Source organism: Hyperolius riggenbachi, chromosome 4 (assembly GCF_040937935.1).
Source record: "Hyperolius riggenbachi isolate aHypRig1 chromosome 4, aHypRig1.pri, whole genome shotgun sequence".
Lineage (NCBI taxonomy): Eukaryota > Metazoa > Chordata > Amphibia > Anura > Hyperoliidae > Hyperolius > Hyperolius riggenbachi.
In genome coordinates this window covers 357,442,860-357,462,683 of record NC_090649.1, presented here as the reverse complement: position 1 = coordinate 357,462,683, position 19,824 = coordinate 357,442,860, and the positions used below count along the sequence as shown (strand labels likewise).

Genomic DNA, 19,824 nt, shown 5'->3' with positions numbered 1-19,824 from the left:
GTTTTTGAGGAAATTCAATGTTCATATATTCGAATTCCTGCTCCGTTATCCAATCATTTTTTAAACCCATATCCAGTAATAGACTCACCTCCTGTTTAATATCATTAGTGGGATCTTTAGACAGACAAGTATATGTATCACTGTCCTCCAACATGTTCAGCATACCTCTCCTATATTCACTGTAGTCCATGATCACCACCGCTCCCCCCTTATCAGCAGGTTTTATGATGATATTCTCATCATCTTTCAGTTTCTTGATCGCATCCCTCTCCGCTTTTGTCAGATTGGGATGCGATCTCATCCTATTTTTCTTACTGTCATATTTTACCATGCTGCTAAAGCTTTCGATACTGGAGAAATCCCCTGGTGGTATGAATTTACTTTTCAATTTAAATGGACTTACCTCCTTGGTTTGTGTCACTGGTTTAGGAGGTTGCTTATGAAAAAATTGTTTGATCTTAAGTGTCCTCTCATATAGGAACATATCCACTTCAAGTTGAAAATCACTTTTGTGAGTCGTTGGGCAAAAAAGATAATCCTTTGGAAAGTAAACTGAGCTCCTGGTGATCAAGGGATCTTTGGGACAAATTGATCACCGGGCACGATTGTTCACATTCCTGGTCTCCATTTGATGCTTTTTCATGGTTTTTGCGCTTGCTCCTCCGGGGTCGTCTGCATCTGTGGCCCCTTGAAAATGGCGAGATGAGCTTTGTCCAGCCTCGCTGCTTGAGCTGGGATTTTTGGTAAATACCTCGCTTTCTGCATCATTTCGTTTGGGTTTTTGTTTTGGTTTCTGTTTTGGTCGCTCCGGGTTTTGTGGTTTCGGCCATCGTCTGTATGGATATTGTCGTCCACTTGGATTGTGATTTCCATGTACCCATGGGTATACTCGGCCCTCTTTATAATCTAAGCATACCAGCTTATACTTGTCCCGCTTTTTTTGCTGGATGAATTTCTTGTATTCCTCAATGTCTTTATCAAGAGCAATCAAGTCCTTTTTAAAACTTTCACTCCGCTCTGATGCTGCCTCAATCTTGACTTCTATTGCTGTATTATAGAGAGAAAAAGATCCCGAAAGGATTCCGCATCCCACTACAACCTACCATCAGCTGAAACAAAACTGAGTTCTGTGAACGCTGGTGTGCACTATCAACTAAAAATTCATTGACATACATGCTGATGATTATTGAAGAAATACGGGTTTTGTTAACCGATGTGGAAACAGACATTGCAGCAATAAAAGTCAAGATTGAGGCAGCATCAGAGCGGAGTGAAAGCTTTAAAAAGGACTTTAATGCTCTTGATAAAGACATTGAGGAATACAAGAAATTCATCCAGCAAAAAAAGCGGGACAAGTATAAGCTGGTATGCTTAGATTATAAAGAGGGCCGAGTATACCCATGGGTACATGGAAATCACAATCCAAGTGGACGACAATATCCATACAGACGATGTCCGAAACCACAAAACCCGGAGCGACCAAAACAGAAACCAAAACAAAAACCCAAACGAAATGATGCAGAAAGCGAGGTATTCACCGAAAATCCCAGCTCAGACAGTGAGGCTGGACAAAGCTCATCTCGCCATTTTCAAGGGGCCACAGATGCAGACGACCCCGGAGGAGCAAGCGCAAAAACCATGAAAAAGCATCAAATGGAGACCAGGAATGTGAACAATCGTGCCCGGTGATCAATTTGTCCCAAAGATCCCTTGATCACCAGGAGCTCAGTTTACTTTCCAAAGGATTATCTTTTTGCCCAACGACTCACAAAAGTGATTCAACTTGAAGTGGATATGTTCCTATATGACACTATAGGACACTTAAGATCAAACAATTTTGTTCATAAGCAACCTCCTAAACCAGTGACACAAACCAAGGAGGTAAGTCCATTTAAATTGAAAAGTAAATTCATACCACCAGGGGATTTCTCCAGTATCGAAAGCTTTAGCAGCATGGTAAAATATGACAGTAAGAAAAATAGGATGAGATCGCATCCCAATCTGACAAAAGCGGAGAGGGATGCGATCAAGAAACTGAAAGATGATGAGAATATCATCATAAAACCTGCTGATAAGGGGGGAGCGGTGGTGATCATGGACTACAGTGAATATAGGAGAGGTATGCTGAACATGTTGGAGGACAGTGATACATATACTTGTCTGTCTAAAGATCCCACTAATGATATTAAACAGGAGGTGAGTCTATTACTGGATATGGGTTTAAAAAATGATTGGATAACGGAGCAGGAATTCGAATATATGAACATTGAATTTCCTCAAAAACCTGTTATTTATGGGCTACCAAAAATCCACAAGGGAACTAATCCACTGAAATTCCGACCGATTGTGTCGGGGTCTGAGTCGATAACACAAACCCTGGCACAATTCATTGATTTCGTCTTGCAACCCTTTATGAAAGAGCTACCAGCTTACTTGAAGGACACTAGTGACTTTTTGAATAAGCTGGGCAGGGTAGGTGATTTACCAGAATCCGTGTTGTTGTGTACAATGGACATAGGAGCCCTGTACACCTCGATACCAAACTCATGTGGCCTTGAGGCGGTTAGACATTTTCTTGGAAAAAAACCTCACTCAAAGATCTCCACTGAATTCATATTGAATGGCCTAGAACTTATATTAACATCAAATTGTTTTAGATTTGAAATGCAATGGTACAGACAACATAGAGGAACAGCGATGGGCAGCTCAGCTGCTCCGGCCCTAGCAAACCTATTCATGGGGTGGTTGGAGGAAAAACATGTATATACTTCAACGCCATACAACCTCCATGTACTTTGGTGGACTAGATTTATAGATGACATCTTTTTAATTTGGAAGGGCACTGAACAGGACTTTGTCACATATCTGAACAGCATGTTTACTGGCATTGTCTTCACCCCTGAAGTCTCAAAGATTCAAATACCGTTTTTGGATGTCCTGGTGATCAACACAGGTGGAATATTGACAACAACCCTGTACCGCAAACCAACCGATAGGAACACTCTCCTACATTTTGATAGTGCACATCCCAAACATCTGAGGGAAGGATTGCCTATATCCCAATCTCTCAGGGTTTATAGAATATGTAGTGATAAAGAAATGTGCAATGAAAACATTAAAGAGATGGAAATAAGGTTTCGGGAAAGGGGGTACCCGGAGAACGTATTATTGAAAGCTAAAAGGAGAGCTATGGAGAACTTTGAAGGAGTATACAGCAACACTGATCATAGTGTAAATAAGAGAATACCATTCGTACAAACGTTTAATGAAGGATCCAATCAGGTGAAACAGGCGACAATCAAGAACATTGACATATTGCAGGCGGATCGCACACTAGCACCAGAAATAAGAGAGAAACCAATGTTCGCCTATAAATCAAGTTCTAACTTGAGGAGCTTACTGGTGCAGGCAGATCCAGAGCATAAATACAGAAAGGAGTTTGTACTTTCCTCCAAGAAAGGGTGCTACAAATGCCACAATTGCAACGTTTGTGACTCTATAATGACGGGACCTGTGTTCCTTAATCCAAACAGTGGAAAAAAATATACTACGAATGGGTACTTTAATTGTAACACTGACCATTGCATCTATATGTTGAAATGCCCGTGTGGCTTTGCATACATTGGGCAGACATCAAATCCATTTAAAAAGCGTTTCCAACGGCATAGGAGTGATATAAGGGTGGCGTGGAGATCTAAGGAGAAAAATGAGGAACTGGACTATACCAAGCCTGTAGCGATCCATTGTGTAGAGAACAATGATAGGGCCCATCAGCTTAGAGGGGTGGTTATCGAGCAGGTTAAGAAACCGAAAAGGGGAGGAGACTGGGAGAAGAGACTTTTGCAGCGTGAGGCCTTTTGGATTTTTGAGATGGGAACTGTAGCTCCCACGGGCCTCAACAGCAATAATCCATTGACATGTTTTTTGAGGGAAAGATGATATTCTAAATATTTTAAGACATGTGATCCTTATAATATACATTTTTTTGCAGGTTGATATAACTTGTTTTTAATCACACTGTTATATGTTTTTTGTGCAATGTTGTCATTGTGACGTTTTTTTCTCTTTTCTCTTCTTCCTATAAATAGGCTATGAACATTGGAGTTTGACTTGCCCCTTCATGAATGTCCTGATGCCACCAGGTGGTGAGTTTTTCTTTAAATTTTTGTGACCAGTTATTTCCCAGTAATTGATTCTATTATTACTAATGTACCCGGGTTGTGGTGTCCATGTGAACATGGGATTTCCCTTTATCCACACTGATTATGACTGGCCTGCCGACTATTTGATGAGACACTGTCAGTAACACTGATAATGTGAGTTGCCAGCGTACTGGGTGCTATGGCAACGATCCAGGTGTGTCAGGTTATTGTGAAATGGAGCGCAAGGCTCCAGAGCCTGATACGCATGGAAGGAAGCGACGATGTATGCAGGAAGTCACAGCGTGGATGCGTGGAACGCAATGTGTGATTCCTATGGAACGCATGGGTCTCAGGAGGCGGCCGGATGAGTGAGACGCATGACGCATATTTACATGCATCGGGTCACACGCATGCATGGCCGGCTGGAGCGCATGACGCTTAGTGGGCGGCCGCCGCTTGGTGATTACGCGGAGCTCGCCGATTGGTTGATGCGACACGTGAAGCACGGAGGCGGCTTTGCAGCCCCGCACTGCACTCGGGGAACGAATGGGATATCCAGTAACAGCATGGACATAACGGCTTGGGGGCTGAGTCTAAATTCAAATCATACTGGCATTTTTTACAATTGGCATCACCTGGGACAGTGGGATCAGATCGAAGGGGTAAGATTCATTACCATAGTAGTACTGTGTACACTTAATGATTTTTTGGATGCATCAATCAATCTGATGTTCAGTAAGTTTAAGGAGAAGTATAATGTTTACTATTGTCAATTGCATGATGTTGTGAGGTCACACATTTGTAGGTGGGGGATTGTGTTGTTCATATGGTATAAAAAGTTGGTGAAGTCAATATGCTATGTAACCACATGCCTTGATAAAGGGGGACCCTGTGTGGCCCCGAAACAATTGTTGGTGATTGTGTGGAAACTGGCACAATAAATATATGTGCGTTGAAATTTGGTGTGCTGATGATTGCTACTACTAGTTTGCAAAGTGTCTTTTCCCATTCAGCTGGCAAGCGCACATTGCATACTGGGCACTTTTTCTTTGATCCATCTTTTGCCTGCAAAATATGATCGACAGAAAACCCCCCATTAGTATGGGATAGGGTCGCCCAGGTAATACTAAGTATCATTATTTGCCCAATATATACCTTAGATGAACCAGCCACTTCCTCCCCCGGAGCCACCGACATAGTTACTATCCTGTCCGTTCCACTCCAAGTGTGAGAAGCCGCCAGCGCGTCCCTCCGCCTCCCTTACGCTGGGATCCGCCCTCATTTCCGCCGGAAGTGACATCAGCAGCAGCCGCGCGCGTGGCTATTAAGCTCTCCCACAACAGACCCAATGGATCTTTTGTTCTGCTGACGCTTGTCTCCAGGAACATGCGAGACAGGTCAGCCGCCACCTCCAACTAGGACAGAGGGATCGAGGACACCTTCCCGCTTTCTCCTTTCCTGGAAAGGAGCAACGACGAGACAAGGTAAAACACCTTGATGCTGCCAGACTGACCAACTCAGTCTCGGCAGCCCCTACAAGGTTCCCCAGGCCCTACCTACCACAGACCTGGTTTCACCTGAGGGAAAGAAACATCCTTCTCCGTGCAGGAAATATTTCAAACTGAGGTGAGAGTCTCATGGCCTCCCTTTTATAGGGGTGGGATTAAAATATTTCCTGGAGGGGGCGTGGATATCTCGCAGTCTTGTCCCAGAGGATCACTGGATAAAAACATTCTCACAGTACATTAAACAATGGTCTTGGGACATCTTACCTCATTTTCGGGGTATTAGGGGAGGAAAAGCCATATTTGGCCTTTTCCATCTGAGCAGGCGTGGACAGTTTCATCCATCACATGCTCTTATCAGCCAATTACAGGTGATGGGTGACTGGTCCATCCCTGCCGGGTGATGTCAAAGTTAACTTTTTAGTGGCTAGTATAAAATAGCTGACATGGGCTCCAGAGAGCCACCTCCAGTTTCTTGTAGTTACCCTTTACTTCTATTCACTTCCTAACTTCTTGTAACTTCCAGTATCTGTATGCTGTATATAGGCTAAGTGCTGTCTTAGCGCAACGTAGCATAGATGTTCGTAAGAGAAGGCCTGGTCTATTCACAAGGTATGGACTAAGAGCATGAAACGCTTAAGAGGAGTTACTACAGATTGATTGCGTCGCTGAGGTAACGAACATGTAACGAAGATTGCTGATGAATACAACGGTATATCTGTTTTGCTGCATAAACTCTTTAAACTTTGAGGCCTCTTTCACAGTAGGACATTGCGTTTTGATGCAATGTTAAAGTCGCAACGCAAATTACAACGCAACGCCCCCAAAAAGATGCAACAAAACTTAATGCCCCATTATCGCATACAGTAGAGCAGTAGAGGGCCTGAAGACGTCTAACACTTCTATCTCCTTTACTGTTGCTGTGACGAGTGTCAAGTTATCACAAGTTCTGTGATATGGTGCCGAACAAAGGTGTAGTGTTGTTGCCCATAGCAACCACAAATATTTATGGCTGGGCATGTGTGACTTGGCCAGGCTTTTGGGCACTATTGCAAGAGTCAGGTGCCACCCAGGGAGACTGAGGGACAAGCAGCCTCAAGGGTGTGTGTGCGTGTCTGTGTGTGTGTGTACATTACAGACCAAAAGTTTGGACACACCTTCTCATTCAAAGAGTTTTTTTATTTTCATGACTATGAACATTGTAGATTCACACTGAACGCATCCAATCTATGAATTAACACATGTGGTAGTATAGTACATAACCAAAAAGTGTGAAAACTTCAAGGAGGTAGTCACCTGAAATGGTCTTCCAACAGTCTGGAAGGAGTTCCCAGAGAGGTTTAGCACTTGTTGGCCCTTTTGCCTTCACTCGGCGGTCCAGCTCACCCCAAACCATCTCGATTGGGTTCAGGTCTGGTGACTGTGGAGGCCATGTCATCTGGCGCAGCACCCCATCACTCTCCTTCCTGGTCAAATAGCCTTTACACAGCCTGGAGGTGTGTTTGGGGTCATTGTCCTGTTGAAAAATAAATGATGCTCCAACTAAACGCAAACCAGATGGAATAGCATGCCGCTGCAAGATGCTGTGGTAGCCATGCTGGTTAAGTATGCCTTCAATTTTGAATAAATCCCCAATAGTGTCACCAGCAAAGCACCAGCACACCATCACACCTCCTCCTCTATGCTTCACTGTGGGAACCAGGCATGTAGAGACCATCCGTTCACCTTTTCTGCGTCGCACAAAGACACGGTGGTTGGAACCAAAAGTCTCAATTTTGGACTCATCACACCAAAGCACAGATTTCCACTGGTCTAAGGTCCATTCTTTGTGTATTTTAGCCCAAACAAGTCTCTTCTGCTTGTTGCCTGTCCTTAGCAGTGGTTTCCTAGCAGATATTCTACCATGAAGGCCTGATTCACACAGTATCCTCTTAAAGAGAACCCAAGGTGGCTTGTGTAGTTTATAGGGAATTAGAGTATTAAAACAAAAAAAGTATTTTGGCTTGAGGAATTCCCTATAAACAATAGGAAAGGAACACAATTATGCAATGAGTAAAAGTTCATCTCGTATCCACTTTAACCACCTTAGCGGTATGGACGAGCTCAGCTCGTCCATTACCGCCAGAGGGTGCCGCTCAGGCCCTGCTGGGCCGATTTACATGAAATAAAGAGCAGCACACGCAGCCGGCACTTTGCCAGCCGCGTGTGCTGCCCGATCGCCGCCGCTCTGCGGCGATCCGCCGCGAGCAGCGGCGAAAGAGGGTCCCCCCAGCCGCCTGAGCCCTGCGCAGCCGGAACAAATAGTTCCGGCCAGCGCTAAGGGCTGGATCGGAGGCGGCAGACGTCAGGACGTCGGCTGACGTCCATGACGTCACTCCGCTCGTCGCTATGGCGACGATCTAAGCAAAACAAGGAAGGCCGCTCATTGCGGCCTTCCTTGTTTATTCTGGGCGCCGGAGGCGATCAGAAGAACGCCTCCGGAGCGCCATCTAGTGGGCTTTCATGCAGCCAACTTTCAGTTGGCTGCATGAAATATTTTTTTTTTTATTTAAAAAAAACCCTCATGCAGCTGCCCTGGCGATCTTAATAGAACGCCAGGGTGGTTAACAGTTGTTCCAGAGATGTGTCTGCTGCTAGAACTCTGTGTGGCATTGACCTGGTCTTTAATCTGAGTTACTGATAACCTGCAATTTCTGAGGCTGGTGACTCAGATTAACTTATTCTCCACAGCAGAAGTGACTCTTGGTCTTCCTTTCCTGGGGCGGTCCACATATGAGCCAGTTTCTTTGTAGCGTTTGATGGTTTTTAAGACTGCACTTGGGGACACTTTCAAAGTTTACCCAATTTTTAGACTGACTGACCTTCATTTCTTAAAGTAATGATAGCCACTCGTATTTTTTTTACTTAGCTGCTTTTTTCTTGCCATAATACAAATTCTAACAGTCTATTTAGTAGGACTATCAGCTGTGGATCCACCTGACTGCTCTACAACGCAACTGATGGTCCCAACCCCATTTCTAAGGCAAAGAGTCCCACTTATTAAACCTGACAGGGCACACCTGTGAAGTGAAAACCATTTCAGGTGACTACCTCTTGAAGCTCATCAAGAGACTGCCAAGAGTGTGCACAGCAGTAATCAAAAGCAAAAGGTGTCTACTTTGAAGTACCTAGAATATGACAAATTTTCAGTTGCTTCACACTTTTTGGTTATGTACTATACTTCTGCATGTGTTAATTCATAGTTTGGATGCCTTCAGAGTGAATCTACAATGTTCATAGTCATGAAAATAAAGAAAACTCTGAATGAGAAGGTGCGTCCAAACTTTTGGTCTGTCTGAGATATAGATATACATATACACTTCTCAAAAAATTAGCATATTGTTATAAAAGTTCGTTATTTTCTGTAATGTACTGATAAACATTAGACTTTCATATATTTTAGATTCATCAACTGAAGTAGTTCAAGCCTTTTACTGTTTTAATATTGATGATTTTGGCATACATCTCATGAAAACCCAAAATTCCTATCTCAAAAAATTAGCATATCATGAAAAGGTTCTCTAAACGAGCTATTAACCTAATCATCTGAATCAACTAATTAACTCTAAACACCTGCAAAAGATTCCTGAGGCTTTTAAAAACTCCCAGCCTGGTTCATTACTCAAAACCGCAATCATGGGTAAGACTGCCGACCTGACTGCTGTCCAGAAGGCCATCATTGACACCCTCAACCAAGAGGGTAAGACACAGAAAGAAATTTCTGAACGAAAAGGCTGTTACCAGAGTGCTGTATCAAGGCACCTCAGTGGGAAGTCTGTGGGAAGGAAAAAATGTGGCAGAAAACGCAGCACAACGAGAAGAGGTGACCGGACCCTGAGGAAGATTGTGGAGAAGGACCAATTCCAGACCTTGGGGGACCTGCGGAAGTAGTGGACTGAGTCTGGAGTAGAAACATCCAGAGCCACCGTGTACAGGCTTGTGCAGGAAATGGGCTACAGGTGCCGCATTCCCCAGGTCAAGCCACTTTTGAACCAGAAACAGCGGCAGAAGCGCCTGACCTGGGCTACAGAGAAGCAGCACTGGACTGTTGCTCAGTGGTCCAAAGTACTTTTTTCGGATGAAAGCAACTTTTACATGTCATTCGGAAATCAAGGTGCCAGAGTCTGGAGGAAGACTGGGGAGAGGGAAATGTCAAAATGCCTGAAGTCCAGTGTCAAGTACCCACAGTCAGTGATGGTCTGGAGTGCCATGTCAGCTGCTGGTGTTGGTCCACTGTGTTTTATTAAGGGCAGGGTCAATGTAGCTAGCTATCAGGAGATTTTGGACCATCTGCTGAAAAGCTTTATGGAGATGAAGATTTTATTTTTCAGCACGACCTGGCACCTGCTCACAGTGCCAAAACCACTGGTAAATGGTTTACTGACCATGGTATTACTGTGCTCAATTGGCCTGCCAACTCTCCTGACCTGAACCCCATAAAGAATCTGCGGGATATTGTGAAGAGAAAGTTGAGAGACGCAAGACCCAACACTCTGGATGAGCTTTAGGCCACTATCGAAGCATCCTGGGCCTCCATAACACCTGAGCAGTGCCACAGGCTGATTACCTCCATGCCACGCTGCATTGAAGCAGTCATTTCTGCAAAAGGATCACCGACCAAGTTTTGAGTGCATAACTGAACATAATTATTTGAAGGTTATCTTTTTTTTGTTTTAAAAAACACTTTTCTTTTATTGGTCGGATGAAATATGCTAATTTTTTGAGATAGGAATTTTGGGTTTTCGTGAGCTGTATGCCAAAATCATCAATATTAAAACAATAAAAGGCTTGAACTACTTCAGTTGTGTGTAATGAATCTAAAATATATGAAAGTCTAATGTTTATCAGTACATTACAGAAAATAATGAACTTTATCACAATATGAAATTTTTTTGAGAAGGACCTGTACATACATACATATACACACACAAGGGTCAAAGCAACGCATTTTACAGGTGTGGCCCCACTTCATCAGGCAATGGGGATGGAGCATACAGCAACAAGTGTCTATGGCTTAGCCTAGCACCTCTGTGACAGGGCATACTGTGCATGCACAGCCTGGCCATGCGCCCACCCCGCAATGCTCCCATCGCTGGGAGCATTCTGCACCAGCGCAGAATGCTCCCAGCCACAGGAGTGAGATGGGGAGCATGCTTGGCCACACTGCGCCGACTTGCCGCAGAGAACGGGGCTGCTACCAGACGCCAGCATGGTGAGCGATCAGCATGGAGGGGGCTGAAGGAAGCCCTAGATATGTATAAACTTTTTAGTCCCCTTCGTCTCAGATACACTTTAAAGGTTATTATGCTGTTGCGTATCTTTGGGAGCAGAGAAGACATTCTGAGTTCAGGTCAGCTTTAAATGACTACTGTGGGGGGGAAAAAAAAAAAAGTTGAACTTACCTGTGGCTTCTAATGGTCACCCACAGACGTCCTCTGCCAGCGCAGCCACTCAAATGCTTTGGACCCGCCTCCAGTTCACTTCTGGAATTTCTGACTTTAAAGTCAGAAAACCACTGCGTCTGCGGGGCCGTGTCCTCACTCCCGCTGACGTCACAAGGAGTGTATTGCGCAGGCCCGGTACAGTCTGCGCATGCGCAGTGTGCTCCTGGTGACCTGAACGGGAGCGAGGACACGACCGCTCAGGTGCCATGGTTTTCCAATTTTAAAGTCGGAAATTCCAGAAGTGAACCGGAGGCGGGACCAGAACATCGGTGAGTGGTTGCATGGGCACAGGACGTCTGCGGGGGACCATTAGAAGCCCCAGGTAAGTTCAACTCTTTTTCCCCCTACAGTAAGGTTCCCTTTAAAGAGACACTGTAACTAGAAAAACTTCCCCTGGGGGGTACTCACCTCGGGAGGGGTAAGCCTCAGGATCCTAATGAGGCTTCCCCCGTCCTCCTCTGTTCCAGGGGGATCTCGCTGCAGCCCTCCAAAGCCGGCCCGACAAATCCGGCAGCCTGTTCAATATTTACCTTTCCGGGCTCCGGCGGGGGCGCTGTTTCGGCTCCGAAGTAGACAAATACCCAATCTCAGTCGGGTCCGTTCTACTGTGCAGGCGCCGGAGACTTGCGCCTGCGCAGTAGAACGGACCCGACTGAGATCGGGTATTTCCACCGACTTCGGAGCGCAGCGCCGCTACTGCGCTGGAGACAGGAAGGTAAATATTTACATCGCCAACGTTCGGAAGGACGTGGGAAGATGGGGGAAGCCTCGGTAGGATCCGGAGGCTTCCCCCTCCCGAGGTCAGTACCCCCCAGGGACCGTTTTTTCTCAGTACAGGTTTTCTTTAAGTTATTCTATAATTCTTCTCTCATTACATATTCTGTACATATGGAAATCTATTAAGCAATGGGTTTGGGGGCAATCAGGTACAATCTGAATGCTTATCAGTGGTAACGAGAGATCTGTGGTTAGTAACACTGTAAAAAAAGGAGTGTTAGAGAAATAAAGCAAACTGACTTTCTCTCACGTCATAGTATTCGGAGACTAATGGAAACCTTAGACAGAGCATGTGAAAGCAAAACACACTCATCGGTAAACACAGCGATAATTTAAATAATCTCAAAAAGGCCTACAACATATTCCCAGATACCTGCAGCAGCTTTGATAGCCGCAAACTACCCCTTCGCCTTCGGAACACTTGCACTACTCCACCGGCGCCACTAACAAGTGCGCATGTCTATAAAAACAGCTTCCCACAAGAACCTTCAACCTACCAATAAAAAATGTCATATCCGGTTTTTCACCCGCATGCGCAGCAGGATACTTTTTATTCCTCCTGCTGGCTACGTCGCTGTGCTTGTATACCCAAGAAGTGTAGAATTGTAATTGAGAATATAATGCGCATGCGCTGTCACAGTCACCCAACGAAGTCGCAAAACGGAAGTCGGAAGTATTATGGTCGCCATATTGCCAGTGAGACAGCAGAGCTGGTTTAGTAGAGATGTATTTATCAGCAGAATCTAGAACTGAAGAGCATTTGTGCAAGAGTATGGACTACCATTACACTGGCCCGGTACAGCAGAGATTCAGCCCCTATACCTTCAATGGAGGGTAAGAGCAGACCTGTGGCGTTAGACGGGAATTCCTCGGAACTCAGTGCATGTCAAATTTACCTGTAGACAACATAATGCCTTCATAGTATCAATAAGATGATTTTAGCTGTCCGTTTGTTTAAGATATACTGAAGTGGGGGAGATATCCAGTGATCCTAAGATACAAGTGTTATGCTGCTATGGGGTTTGTAAGTTTATTGTAAATGTGTGTAGTATGTTACACGTCTTCTTTCACTTTCAGTTAAAGTAGTAACGTGGGTGTGAATGCAAGCTGCAATTTTGTATGCCGACTTTTTGGAGATGGTGATTTTTTTTTTTTGGGGGGGGGGGGGTCTTTTAACCATTTCAGCCCGTGGGGATATTTCACCTTATGCATCAGAGCAAATTTCACCTCCCATTCATTCGCTAGTAACTTTATCACAATTTATTGATCGATATCTTGGGTTTTTTTTGCCACTAATTAGGCTTTCTTTGGGTGGTACATTTTGCTGAGAATTATTTTTGGTTCTTTTCCGTTAGCCGGGCGCAACCACTAGGTGGTGATAAAACTCTGTTAGCCGGGTGCAACCGAGCTAAGTAATGTAGACTGTAATCTCCCTCTCCGGCGACTGCTGGCAGCAGGGTTACATCTTTCCCTACTATCCATGGCGGCCTGGAGGGGGAATAGTAATTAACGCAGCTGAGATTTTGCAGTCCAAGGGAGATTACATTCTACGTTACTTACTTAGCTCAGTTGCGCCCTAAGATCTTCCAGCACTGTTCAACGCTGAAGTTTTATCGCCACCTAGTGGTTGCGCCCAGCTAACGGAATAGCACTTTTTTTTTTTTTTTTTTATAAATGCATTTTAACAGGAATAGTAAGAAAAAAAATGGAAATTCATTGTTTCTCCGTTTTCGCCCATTATAGCTTTCAAACAATACCTACTACTACTTGTAATTTTTTTTTTCCATTAATTTTTATTTTGGTAATTTTTTTGGTGTTGGGAAATAAACAGTTAATTTTTAAATGTTATGAGTGTAAATTGCCTTGAAAAATGTATGTAGATGTAGTTTTACTATTTCGCCACATTGAGGTTTTTTTTTTTTTTATGTCCTCCTCGCTTCTTGGAAGCATAAGAAGAACTGAAAACTTTTTTTTTTTTTTTTTTCAGAAAGACTGCGGCTTCTGATAAGAGACCGTCGTTTTTTCTGCCGGGGGCTTAGATCGGTGACCGGGAACCATGTTCCCGTTCACGGATCTCAGGGCTACCGGGGAATGGCATGGATCATGTCCGGGCGGCTGAAATGGTTAAAGGAATATGATCAATGCCCAAGTGTTCTAAAATGACAATGTACAAATAATGTCTAAGTAGCTGTGTAAACATTTTCCTACTTTTCATGTTAAATATCAGAGGCAAAAGTTTTTTAATTTATTGAGTGTAGGATTTAGCTATATTGGGACAAATCACTTGCAGAAGGGGTGTCTGCTTCAATGCACAGCCAGTGTTGTTTATCAGACTACAGAGTATTTTTTTAGTATGAAATGCTGTGACAATTACAAATGTTCATAACAAGTTTCCTCTGCTCTCTTCAGACACTTCAGTCAGAAACACAGGAAACAGAAGCTGCACACAGGGTTAACTGATCAAGTGTGAGGGGAATTTCCCCTCTCCTCGTGGCTTTATTCTGCCGTCAATTTTGGCGTCGGTAAAGTTTTAAAGTATTTTGATTACTGTAAACAGAAGTTGCCAGTGAAATGTATACACCAGTACTCAGCAGTTCCCAAACAATTCCTATCTCACTTGAAAAAAATTTGTAAATCAATAGTGTTCCTTTAAGTCTTTTTTTAATTTTTCGTGCAAGAACTGGTATTCCAACTTTCCAGCATACCCATCAAGCCACTGTAAATTATTGTTAGAACAGAAGTATACTATTCTAATTTGTATTATACTTTATTTATAATCCAATAAAAAGATTGTAAAAGAATAGGTACTTATCCGTTAGCCGGGCGCATCCAGCAGGTGGTGCTAATTACTATTCCTCCTCCAGGCCGCCATGTATAGTAGGGAAAGATGTAACTCTAGTGGAGTTTTGTCGCCACCTGCCGGATGCGCCCGGCTAACGGATAAGTACCAAAGAATACAGTATACAATCTTTAAATTGTCTGCAAATTACTGGAGTAGGAATTCCAGCAGCTCTGTGGTATAGTGCTGTGATCTGCAAACTTGGCTCTCCAGCTGTTAAGGAACTACAAGTCCCACAGTGCATTTGTCTTTATGAATCATGACACTGGCTGTCAGACTCCTGCAATGTATTTTGGGACTTGTAGTTCCTTAAAGCACGAGGATTAACCATATTATGCCAGGGAAAAAAAACACATACAGTGGGATGCGTACGTTTGGGCAACCTTGTTAATCGTCATGATTTTCCTGTATAAATCGTTGGTTGTTACGATAAAAAATGTCAGTTAAATATATCATATAAAAGACACACAAAGTGTTAGTTGAGAAGTAAAATCAAGTTTATTGGATTTACAGAAAGTGTGCAATAATTGTTTAAACAAAATTAGGCAGGTGCATAAATTTGAGCACCACAAAAAGAAATGAAATCAATATTTAGTAGATCAGTCTTTTGCAGAAAGCACAGCCTCTAAACGCTTCCTGTAGGTTGCAATGAGAGTCTGGATTCTGGTTGAAGGTATTTTGGACTATTCCTCTTTACAAAACATCTCTAGTTCTTTCAGGTTTGATGGCTTCCGAGCATGGACAGCTCTCCTCGCACCACAGATTTTCAATTCTATTCGGGTCTGGGGACTGAGATAGCTATTCCAGAATGTTGTACTTGTTCCTCTGCATGAATGCCTTGTGGATTTTGAGCAATGTCATTGTCTTGTTGAAAAATCCAGCCCCGGCGCAACTTCAGCTTTGTCACTGATTCCTGGACATTGGTCTCCCGAATCTGCTGATACTGAGTGGAATCCATGCGTCCCAAAACTTTGATAAGATTCCCAGTCCCTGCACTGGCCACACAGCCCCACAGCATGATGGAACCACCACCATACTTTACTGTAGGTAGCAGGTGTTTTAATTGAAATGCTGTGTTGTTTTTCCTCCATGCAAAACACCTTGTTATGCCCAAATAACTCAATTTTAGTTTCATCAGTCCACAGCACCTTATTCCAAAAATAAAACTGGCTTATCCAAGTGTGCTTTAGCATACCTCAAGCAGCTCTGTTTGTGCTGTGGGCAGAGAAAAGGCTTCCTCTGCATCATTCTCGCATACAGCATCTCCTTGTGTAAAGTGCACGGAATGGTTAAATGATGCACAGTGACTCCATCTGCAGCAAGATGATGTTGTAGGTCTTTGGTGCTAGTCTGTGGATTTTTTCTGACTGTTCTCCCCATTTGTCGCTTTGAGATTTTTCTTGGTCTGCCACTTAGAGCCTTAACTTGAACTGCACCAGTGGTCTTCCATTTCCTCAATATGTTCCTAACTGTTGGAACAGACAGCTGAAATCTCTGACACAGCTTTCTGTATCCTTCCCCTAAACCATGATGGTGAACAATCTTCGTCTTCAGGTCATTTGAGAGTTGTTTTAAGACCCCTATGTTGTTACTCTTCAGAGAAAATTAAGAGGAGGGAAACTTACAATTGATGACCTTAAATACTCTTTCTCATAATTGAAATCACCTGTGTATGTAGGTCAGGGGTCACTGAGCTTACCAAGCCAATTTGAGTTCCAATAATTAGCTCTAAAGGTTTTGGAATCAATAAAATGACAAATTTATGCACCTGCCTTATTTTATTTAAACAATTATTGCACACTTTCTGTACATCCAATTAACTTCGATATGTAAACAAAGAAAAACGAGAGCCCCAATAGTGTAATTTTTTTGAGAAATTTCTGATGGTTAGAAATTAAAGATTATTACTCGCAAGTGTAGGTTGCCAGGTTCAGGCAACCACTAGATATGCAGGCGGAAAGTTTTAAGCCTGTCCCTGCTCAGGCTAAGAGGTCGCTCTCCGTAGAAAGAAAAGGTGGTCACACCTATCCAGCTAGTGGATCCAATTTTATGTTTAGGATTATACAGAGGCGCCCAAAGGATAAGATCACCACAACTTAAAACTATAAAATGGGGGGTACTGGATAACTTACCTCCCCAACCTAGACCTTTAAAGTACTCCCTTTTTTTATATGTTGCCTGAGGAAGCGGGCGTTTGACCCGTGAAACGCGTTGCAGAGTGTTTGTATAGTGGAGTAAAATAAAATGTATCTTTTTTGAATAAAAATGGTCTTCATTGGGGAGGTAAGTTATCCAGTACCCCCCATTTTATAGTTTTAAGTTGTGGTGATCTTATCCTTTGGGCGCCTCTTTATAATCCTAAACATCCAATAAACTTCATTTCACTTCTCAAATATCACTGTGTGTGTCTCCTATATGATATATTTAACATTTTTTATCGTAACAACCAATGATTTATACAGGAAAAACGTGACGATTAACAAGGTTGCCCGAACGTTCGCATCCCACTGTATAAGTAGATAAATGCTTAATCTACTTAACACATGTATTGTACTGTCCACATTTTGATTTCAGTGAATGTTATATAGTAAATGAAGAGCATTCTGTTCCTGGTGGGAACCATCCATGTCTTTTGCCCACAGCCCTGATGTCATTTCTAGCCTTTTGAATGTAGAATTAGCATCTTTATCACTAATACACTCAGACCAGTTGCTGTTGAAATTTGATTTTTATGGTGACAATCCCGTTTTAACAGCTGGAGAGCCAAGATTGCAGATCACTGGTATAGTGGCTAATACTCTTGCCTTGCAGTGAGAGAGGTTACTATCTGCTTAAAGTTTGTATGTTCTCCCGTGTCTGTGTGGGTTTCCTCCAGGCTCACCAGTTTGCCCCTCCCCCCACATCCCAAAGACATACAGATAAGTTAATTGGCCCTAGACTACGATACAAACACTACATGATACACATAGACATATGACAGTGGTAGGGATTACATTGTGAGCCCCTCTGAGGAACAGTTAAGTGACAAGACAATATACTCTGTACAGTGCTGTGGAAGATGTCAGCGCTATATAAATAGTAAATCATTTCTATTGTGCTTTACTCCCATAGGACTCAAAGCACTTTCTCAGATTCAGTAATTGGTAGTAGGATGAAGTATTAACCTCCCTGGCGGTATGGACGAGCTGAGTTCGTCCAGCAAAAACTTGCAAAAAACGTTAATGACGAGCTGAGCTCGTCCATGCCGACAGGGAGATTTCCTGTTTCTCTGCCCCGCCGGCTGCATTTTTTTCTCATCAGAGGGATTCCCCAGGATGGCTGGATGCCTGACTGCACGCTGTGGGTAGCGATCTGTGCTACCCACAGCGTGCAGAACAAGCATCCAGCCACCCTAGGGAATCCCTGGGCAGCCAGCGGGGCAGGGAATGTGCGGGGTTCCCCCCGTATGGTTATGTGGGCGGGGGGGTCCCCCTCTGTCCGGTTGGGGGGTCCCCCTTCTATGGTGGCTGTTGTGAGTGGGGATCCCCCTCTGTGCGGGTGGGGGGATCCCCCTTCTATGGTGGCTGTTGTGAGTGGGGATCCCCCTCTGTGCGGGTGGGGGGATCCCCCTTCTATGGTGGCTTTTGTGGGCGGGGATCCCTCTCTGTGCGGGTGGGGGGATCCCCCTTCTATGGTGGCTGTTGCGGGTGGTCTATTCCCCCCCCCCCCCCTCCTCCCGATCTCCCCCCTCCCGATCTCTCTCCCCCCCCCCCCCCCCCTCTAAGCCCGTGGAGTAAATAGTTGTACTCACCAGAGGGCTTTCTCCAGCGACGCAGCAGCACTTCCTCCTCCATCTCCGAAGTCCCGGTCTCTGTACAGTTACATTACGAGGCTTGGTGACGTCACCAAGCCTCGTAATGTAACTATACAGAGAACGAGACTTCGGAGATGGAGGAGGAAGTGCTGCTGCGTCGCTGGAGAAAGCCCTCTGGTGAGTACAACTATTTACTCCACGGGCTTAGAGGGGGGGGGGGGAGATCGGGAGGGGGGGGGGGGAATAGACCACCCGCAACAGCCACCATAGAACGGGGATCCCCCCACCCGCACAGAGGGGGATCCCCGCCCACAACAGCCACCATAGAAGGGGAATCCCCCCACCCGCACAGAGGGGGACCCCCCGCCCACATAGCCTCCGCATACAGGGGGGAACCCCGCACATTCCCTGCCCCGCTGGTTGCCCAGGGATTCCCTAGGGTGTGCTTGTTCTGCACGCTGTGGGTAGCACAGATAGCTACCCACAGCGTGCTAGGAGGGGGGGGGGACCGGGAGGGGGACATCTGGCTACCTATAAATCTGGCTAAACACCTGGCTCGCTATACATCTGGCTAACTATACCTGGCTATACATCTGGCTAACTATACCTGGCTGCACATCTGGCTAACTATACATCTGGCTAACTATACCTGGCTGCACATCTGGCTAACTTTACATCTGGCTAACTTTACATCTGGCTAACTTTACATCTGGCTAACTTTACATCTGGCTAACTATACCTGGCTGCACATCTGGCTAACTTTACATGGCTAACTATACCTGGCTGCACATCTGGCTAACTTTACATGGCTAACTATACCTGGCTGCACATCTGGCTAACTATACCTGGCTGCACATCTGGCTAACTATACATCTGGGTCTTATACTCACCATTGGCATGCTGATCCCTCGTCGCGTACCTCTGATAGCTTCCCGAGTGTCTTCTTCCATGTCCCTTGGCGGATTTTGCTTTTCCTTCGGCGATCACATGTCCCCCGTTGATCGGCGTATATGACACCAGGGTCACACAGCGTCATCAACATCTTGCAGAAAACACTTTTTTTTTTAAATTGAATTCAATCCAATAACCTGTATTGAATTCAATATAAAAAAAAAAATGGTTGCAAATTATTGGAAATTATTGAAACACTTTTTGCACGGAAATCCTGGGGAAACTGAACGCCAGGGTGGTTAACACAACAAAAATTATATTTTGGCAAATGCCAAACTGAAGAGGTGGGTTTTCAATCTGGATTCAAACACATCCAGAGATGGAGCTGTCCTGA

The 19,824-nt window shown here is 44.4% G+C and overlaps 2 protein-coding genes across 6 annotated transcripts in view; one reads left to right on the top strand and one right to left on the bottom strand.

Annotated features, from left to right (window-relative positions):
* The window catches only part of TBP (TATA-box binding protein), an 80,606-nt gene extending 68,117 nt beyond the window's left edge, over positions 1 to 12,489 (bottom strand). For 2 of the 5 annotated variants that reach the window (XM_068231943.1, XM_068231948.1), the window contains exon 1: positions 12,281 to 12,385. The gene's annotated coding sequence lies outside the window, so the exon portion shown is untranslated. The other 3 variants (XM_068231944.1, XM_068231945.1, XM_068231947.1) reach the window with 3 other exon arrangements.
* Positions 12,490 to 12,538: 49 nt separating this feature from the next.
* The window catches only part of PSMB1 (proteasome 20S subunit beta 1), a 53,298-nt gene continuing 46,012 nt past the window's right edge, over positions 12,539 to 19,824 (top strand). Inside the window, exon 1 of the mRNA XM_068231949.1 lies at positions 12,539 to 12,741. Within this exon, the coding sequence (XP_068088050.1) occupies positions 12,632 to 12,741 (110 nt within the window). The 5' untranslated portion in view covers positions 12,539 to 12,631. The remainder of the gene's footprint in view (positions 12,742 to 19,824) is intronic.